This window comes from Chaetura pelagica, unplaced genomic scaffold, assembly GCF_000747805.2.
Source record: "Chaetura pelagica isolate M959 unplaced genomic scaffold, ChaPel_1.0 scaffold436, whole genome shotgun sequence".
Lineage (NCBI taxonomy): Eukaryota > Metazoa > Chordata > Aves > Apodiformes > Apodidae > Chaetura > Chaetura pelagica.
In genome coordinates, this window is record NW_009953651.1 from 3,136,502 (window position 1) to 3,143,221 (window position 6,720).

Here is a 6,720-nt window from a genome sequence, read left to right on the forward strand (position 1 = left end):
GGAAGCCAATGCAGGAAAGAGGGGTGTGAGATGAGGTTTTCACAGCCGTTAGAGCAGGAAGGAAGAGGATGAGCACAGTGAAGGCAAGGGATGCCCAAAGAAATATGTCAGCAGCTTTAGAGGACTGGTGAGCAGGCACCTTCAGGGAAAGCAATTCAAGAAAGGAATTGGGCAGCATTGGCCAATTCTTTCACAGGTGCAGGTGCTTGGGTCAAAACAAAGGTCTGGCCTCCCATGCTGATGATGCTGGCTCCTGGTGGCCCCATCCACCTGAAGCCCCCTCATATGGGGCTAGGAGGAGTGTCGTTCCCCATTCATAGACCTTCTCTGGTGTGTCCCCCGTGTTGCTCAGTCCAAGAAGCCCATAAAACTCAGGGATAATGTTAAAAGCAACATCAGTCCAGCTTTGCTGAAGGAATGGCCAGCCGTGGCTTGAACAGGATGTACAGACCTCCACAGGGAGAAAGCTTTGGATGCTGAGGATCTCTTTAATCTAACGGAAAAAGAAAGAACAAGAACCCCTGATTGGAAGCTGAAGCGAGACAAATTCAAGCTGAAAATAAATAGTGGGATTGTTAGTGCGGATGTTCAACTGCTGGAACAGACTCCCTGGGAAGTGGCAGCTTCTCCAACCCTCCAAGCCCTCACAACCACAATCACTACTTCTCTGGAAGATGTTTTTGCCAAAAACAAGCCATCATGCTCAAAAGAGGTTTCAAAGAGTGAATTGCTCTGTCCCGTGGTGTACAGGAAGGCAGAGCAGCCAGCCCTTATCTCCACACAGGTTGCTTGGGCTATGAAAAAATGCAGACGAAGATGCAGAAATGTAGCAGTCTGTCAAAGGCTGTTAGAACTCAGGCATGCCCGAGGGATGGAGGAAGAGCTGGGGCAGCTTCAGAAGAGGGAAGATACAAGAGGAACAGGAGAAGGGCAGGCAGCAGCCAGCTGATGCTGCCAGTGACAAGAGTCATGCCCTGGCAGCCCAGCCAGAGGAGGCTGTGCACCGTGGGGCTGGCAGCCTGCTCATCTGAAACTTGGTTGCTTTTGGCTGTTTCAGCCCCAGGAGACAGAAGACCTATGGTTTTGTTACTGCAGTTTTCTGGTTATGGCAACATCTTCTCACATGTGGTGAACATGGAGCTGAACAAACTCAAGTGGGCTGTAAAGCTGCTTTGCTGCCTCTAGGAGAGAGCATGGGGATACACTCCTGTGCTCTTCCTAATGGCTCTGGAGACAGAGGGTCTGGTTAATAGGTCTGCCTGAAGTTCTGCCTAATCAGCCTTGTTTTAAAAAGCTGAAGTCTCAAAAAGCTCCTGCAATGAATTAAAATGTGCAACAAGATCAAGTGGGACCCTCTGTGCTTTCCTCATCTAATGGCTTGTAGGTCTTCACTGGCCCCATGGTGCTCAGATGTGGCTGGCCTGTGCTCCCTTGAGACAGGCACCCTTCCTGCCCATAAATCAGGAGTCCTGGCCAGGAGAACTCCTGAGGTACAGGACAGCTCTTGCCTTCAGGGGGCTCCTCACCTGCAGCTCTGCAGTGGCAGCACTGCTTAATGGGTCTGCAAAGTAACTAAAGCAAGAAAGCTCCCTCAATTCCCAGGGGACTAATAGCAGACCAGATTCCTGTCTGTTATTCCTCCTCCACCACTGAAGCTATATTGCTGGCTCAGCCCTCACAACAGGAGCCCTCTGTGACTCCATAAGCCAAATCCTTTCTGCAGTTGCACTGGTCAGAGCCACGCATCTCCCTGGGGATTGCCAGGGCTGCCTCCAATGGGATGCCTGGCACCGTGCTGCAAGGTGGATGCTCTTCTTTGCAAGGGGCAGATGGGCACTGCTAGCCTCAGGACAGTGCTTGCACAGGGTTTGCTATATGGGAGAGGGGACAGGTCACTGATCAGTGGAAAAACCACGCCAGCTGCAGCCAAGCTGGGTTTCAGGAGCAGCTGGTTCCCAAGCTGGTCACTCCTTGAACAGGAACCAGTAGCTCCAGGTGCCCAGCAGCCCCAGTGTGATTTTATCTGGTGTTCACTTATGCCAGTGGTAGGAATAGCCCCAGAGCACCAGCCCAGCTGGAGGAAGTACTCAAATCTGGTGGGTTTGATCCCATCATGCTAGGTGTGTGTGTAATTCATCACTCAAATGCTTGGTGTCACCAGCTCCTCGTAATTTATTGCAAGTAACATGATTTTGGCCCCTGCCGCAAGTGAGCTTGCAATGATGCGAAAAGCTGCAGCTGTCTTCAGTGCTTCCCTGCAGTAAGCTGAAGACATGGGGTGCCTCAAGGCCGATGCTGAAGGCTCCTTTTCCAGCCCTGGGTTGTTTTTCTGGCCCTCCTTTGAACTCTCTTTGGTGTTTCCATATCCTTCTCAAAATTGAGACTTTGGAGCTTGCCTAGCCAGGAAGGCAAGGTAGGTAAAATCACTGCTCTCCCCTCACCTCCTGCAGATGCTGGAGGGACAGGTCAGTCCCCGTGCTGCCCCAGGAGCATTGCCTGTACCAAAATACTTTACACTCAGCTCTGGTCATCTCATGCTTTGCAGAACATCTCAGGCTGCCTCACTGCTCTCTTACCTTGTGGCATCCGCATGTTGTTTCTCAGAAAAGCTGTGTAGCCTTAGCTGGATCAGAAGCTCACACAACATGGTAAATGCTTCCCAGAGAGACAAGCACCTCTCCTTGTGCCCAGCCCGGGAGATGTGGCACCTCGCTGCCACTGAATAGCTTAGCTCTACCTGTAAGCCACCATGGCAGGAGCCCAGGACTCAGCTCTCCCAGCTCTGCAGGGGAGCAGGGTTTGTCAGAACACCCTTGGGAAGAACATATGCTGAGAAGAGCGTTTTGGGAGCAACTGAGGCAGGTAGTGGGATCTGGTAGCTCCCTACACTCCCACATTGCAAATGTTGCTGCTGCTGAGCCTTGAGAGCGGAGAGACACTGATGTCAAAGCAGCAAACCCCCAGGAACCACCCTGCCTGGAGGGGCCACTGCTCTGCCAGAGGCTGGAGCTGCTGAGGCCAGCTCCCCATCACAACAAGGTCATCGCAACCCCCTGCAAAACAGCTCTTGAGATCCATACGGAAATTTGGAGGTGACTACAAAGTCTCTGGCCTCTATCGCTCCCATAAGTTGTGGGTGAAAGCAATTTCCATTTCAATCAGTGGAAATACGAGGAGAAGGTGAGAAACCCCAAGGGGGCTGCTAGAAAGAAAGTCCTAAACCGACAGGTAGCTTGGAGTACTGAACTCATTTATTTTTAACTCATGACTGTGAGGCTAGACACTACAATCTGTGCTCACCTTTGGCCTTGCTGTAAATTCAAGTAATTACTCATCTAATGATGCCTGCTAATAAGTGTGGCTCGCTGGGGAGCCAGCAGTGTGCCAGGCACTGCTTCTGCCGCCTGTTGCATCTACTCTGGGGTCCAGGGTTTGCAGAAAAAGCAGTTTCCAGGCTGGTGTGGCACAAAGCCCCGTGGTTTTGGCTGGGAACAGTAAGAGGAGAGCTTTTCCTTCAGCACTGTGGCAGAAGCTTACCCAGAAAGTGGGAAGTGGGTTTGGATTGCCCTTTGCCAGGCCAGTCTAGCACTGCTAGAACTGGTCAGCATTATGCTGAGCTGGGCTGGAGAGAGGATGGGGACCTGCAGCCTGATCTGTACTTGGTGGGTATTTGCCTCATGTTGGTTGCTGTTGCAGCATTGCTGTCTGCTTCATCTGCTGGCCTTGTCATCCAAAATGTGTTAATTGGGGGCTGTGTAAGGGCTTCCCACCCACAGGATAGATACCTTTACCTGTGTAAGGGATCTGCACTTCCACCTGCTCATCCTGCCCTGTAGCCTGGGGTCCTGGAGACCCCATTTCCCCCTTCCATGCCCCTCTGGGGTGGCAAGTCCCTCCTGACACTTATCCTGGCTATGTAGGGCTTTCCTTGTGCCTCCCCAGGCAGTGCACTGGGTGCTCTGCATCAGCAGTGGGTCCTTCTTACTATGCAGATCAGACACTGCCAAGCAGAGCAGTCTCTAGTGCCAGCATGATTATTGCTGTGGGGTGTCTAACATTGCTGAAAGGTTGGAGGCATCATCCAAATTGCTCTGGGGCTCATGCTCCCCCTGGAGTGGTGAGTCTGGATGACACAGAGAATGTTTATCCAGAATGCTTGTGTGTGCAGAGCTGCCCAAGCACCCAGCTGGTGCCCAGCACACCCACAGGCAGCACCAAGAGAAGCGGCACAAGAGGCTCCATCTCCCGGGCATCACCCAGGGTGCTCAGAGCAGCAGTGGGACCAGAGCCCCATCCTGCAGAACAGCAGGCAGTCGTCTGAAACTGCCTTTTCCCTTCCCACAACCCTGCTTCATTTACTGCACACCTCCCAGCTTCTGCAGCGGATGAGGGGGGGCCCTGCCGGCAGCGGCCTCCGTCACTGCACAGCCTCGCCTCTCTCCCCGGGGCTTGGGGCCCATCCTGTGTGCCGAGCGAGGCCGTGCCCTGCGGGAAAAAGTAGTATGTGGTGACGTAATTAAAGGCTACATCATTAGTGCATGTGTGCAGGGGCTGAACATTTCCTAGTCCTTGAGTGCTTGGCTTCCCTGTGTGCTGTGTTTATGGGTGCTTAACTCCATGGGAGGTTTTAGAACAGGAGAAATACCCCTGAGAGGTGGAGCACTCTCAGTAGTCGCTAAAGCCAGCATGCCATGAACAGAGCTGGAGATCATGGGAGGGGTCTGGTGTGCCCCAGCCCTGTGTGCAGAGTGGTGAGAAGGGTGACCTGCCTGTTCCAGAGACACCACCATCTCACATGCCTCAGCTGGAGCTAGGGCACAGGCCCATAGCACGGCTATGTGCAGGTGTGTGGGAAGGTGTGTGAGCATCCATGCTGCTTCCCAAGTTCCACAGCCTGGCTGAAAGCTGAGCTCCTTTAGAGAGTATCAGTGTCTCTCAGTGCAGGCAGAGCAATGTATTCTTCCCTTAATCTCTTTGCTGGAAACAGCAATGCCATTTTGGCTTGGACTGCACAATAAAAGGTCACCCAAAGGCAGACATCTGGCACACATCATTTTCACCCAAAAGCCAAAATTTTGCTAGGCTGTAAGCTATCAGTCTCTCCTGCTCACTCCTGCTATGAGTTGGGGGGACTGTTGTGCTGGTGACTGTCCCCTCTGCCCTCCAGGACTACTGGCTGTCCCTCCTCTACAAGCGCCTGATCGGTCCCAAGGTCCTGGCTATCCACGTGGCTGGTCTCCAGAGGAAACCCCGGCCAGGCAGAGTCATTCGTGACAAGCTCCGCATTTACGCCCACTGCACCAGCTACCACAAGTAAGCAAGGGAGGCAGGGGGCTGCAGTGGTGGGATAAGTGGAACCCGCAGGGGTCCTGGGGATGGGGAACACTGAGAACATGCTGGGGCAGGAGCCCAGGGCTTGGCTCCAGCAGGGAAGGTTGGCTTCCCAGGGGACACACTTGGGTGCTGCTCTGACTCCTGCAGCAGTGGAGATGCCTCTGATGAAAGTCATGGCAAGAGCACGCCTGGGAACGGGACTGGCCGGGGCCGGCGCGGTGGCCGGCAGGCAGCCCCGGCAGCAGAGATCAAGGGAGTGGATTTCACAGGAGGGGCCCCTGGTCGGTCGGGTTACCCGATGGGCCGCGCTGCTGGGGAGCCCGTCCTGGTTATTGTTTCGCTGATAAGGTCTTTGAAAGCACCCCAGTGAGCCGGGGGGGGCGTCCACCTCCTCCGCAGACACAAGTTGCTATTGTGGAGGAGGAGAGGCTGTTTCTTTACACAGTCCAGATGCTTTCAACATGCCTCCAGCTCGGTAGGAAACCTTGTCCAGTAACTGACAGGTGCAAAGTGCTTTATAGCCTTTGTTTGGGGCTGCCTGATTAGGCAGGGACAGAGGATCAGTGTCTGGACCTGTCAGTTAGGTGCCCGGGGCGCTGGGGGCAGACGCCACTCATGCACAGAACTCTCCTCCATTCTCAGCCTCCTACTTGCAAGGCTTTGGGGGGGCTGCCGGGTGACCACCACCCAGCTCCAGACACCAGCGTGGCACCCCTTTGAGCTGTGCCACCCCAGGCTGACGAAGGGAGAGGGAGATCAGGAAGGTGTCACAGCAGAACGGGGCTTTGTTTTGTGGTCGGGAGGCAGCATCTCCCTGTGGAGGGGCAGCCAGGATGGTCATGTTCCCTCCTCCATCCCAGAGGATGGCTGCACGAAGCTGGTTCTTGCAGGGACCTCCAAACCACTTCTCAAAGGTAATGCTCCTGGGGTACATTCCTCAGCTTCTGCTCTCCCCTTTGCAGCCATAACTATGTCCGGGGGTCCATCACCCTTTACATCATCAACCTGCATCGCTCCCGGAAGAAAATCAAGCTGGCAGGGACGCTGCGGGATAAGATTGTTCACCAGTACCTGCTGCAGCCCTATGGCAAGGATGGGCTCCACTCCAAGTAAGTGCTGTTCTGGTGGCTGGGGCTGCCTCCAAAGCCCCACCCTCAGTGCCACCGCCCTGACCCTGCCCCCGTGCACTCCTGAGGACACGCTGCCTCCTTGGCAGCCTGCACAGCCTCACAGCAGGGCCACGTCGGGTGGGCACTACGCCGTGCCCTTGTCCTCGCACCCCCCGCCTTGGGACACTCTCCTGCCCCGCCTGGCCCCGGCCACCATCCCGCTGGAGCGGTGCGACCGCAGCTCTGCGTGGCCTGCCGCGATCTGTCCGGACACTGT

The 6,720-nt window shown here is 54.8% G+C and overlaps 1 protein-coding gene across 1 annotated transcript in view; it reads left to right on the forward strand.

Annotated features, from left to right (window-relative positions):
- Window positions 1-6,447, forward strand: part of HPSE2 (heparanase 2 (inactive)) — a 119,764-nt gene extending 113,317 nt beyond the window's left edge. Inside the window, exons 12-13 of the mRNA XM_010000136.1 lie at window positions 5,168-5,313; window positions 6,297-6,447. Of these exons, the coding sequence (XP_009998438.1) occupies window positions 5,168-5,313; window positions 6,297-6,447 (297 nt within the window). The remainder of the gene's footprint in view (window positions 1-5,167; window positions 5,314-6,296) is intronic.
- Window positions 6,448-6,720: the final 273 nt, after the last annotated feature.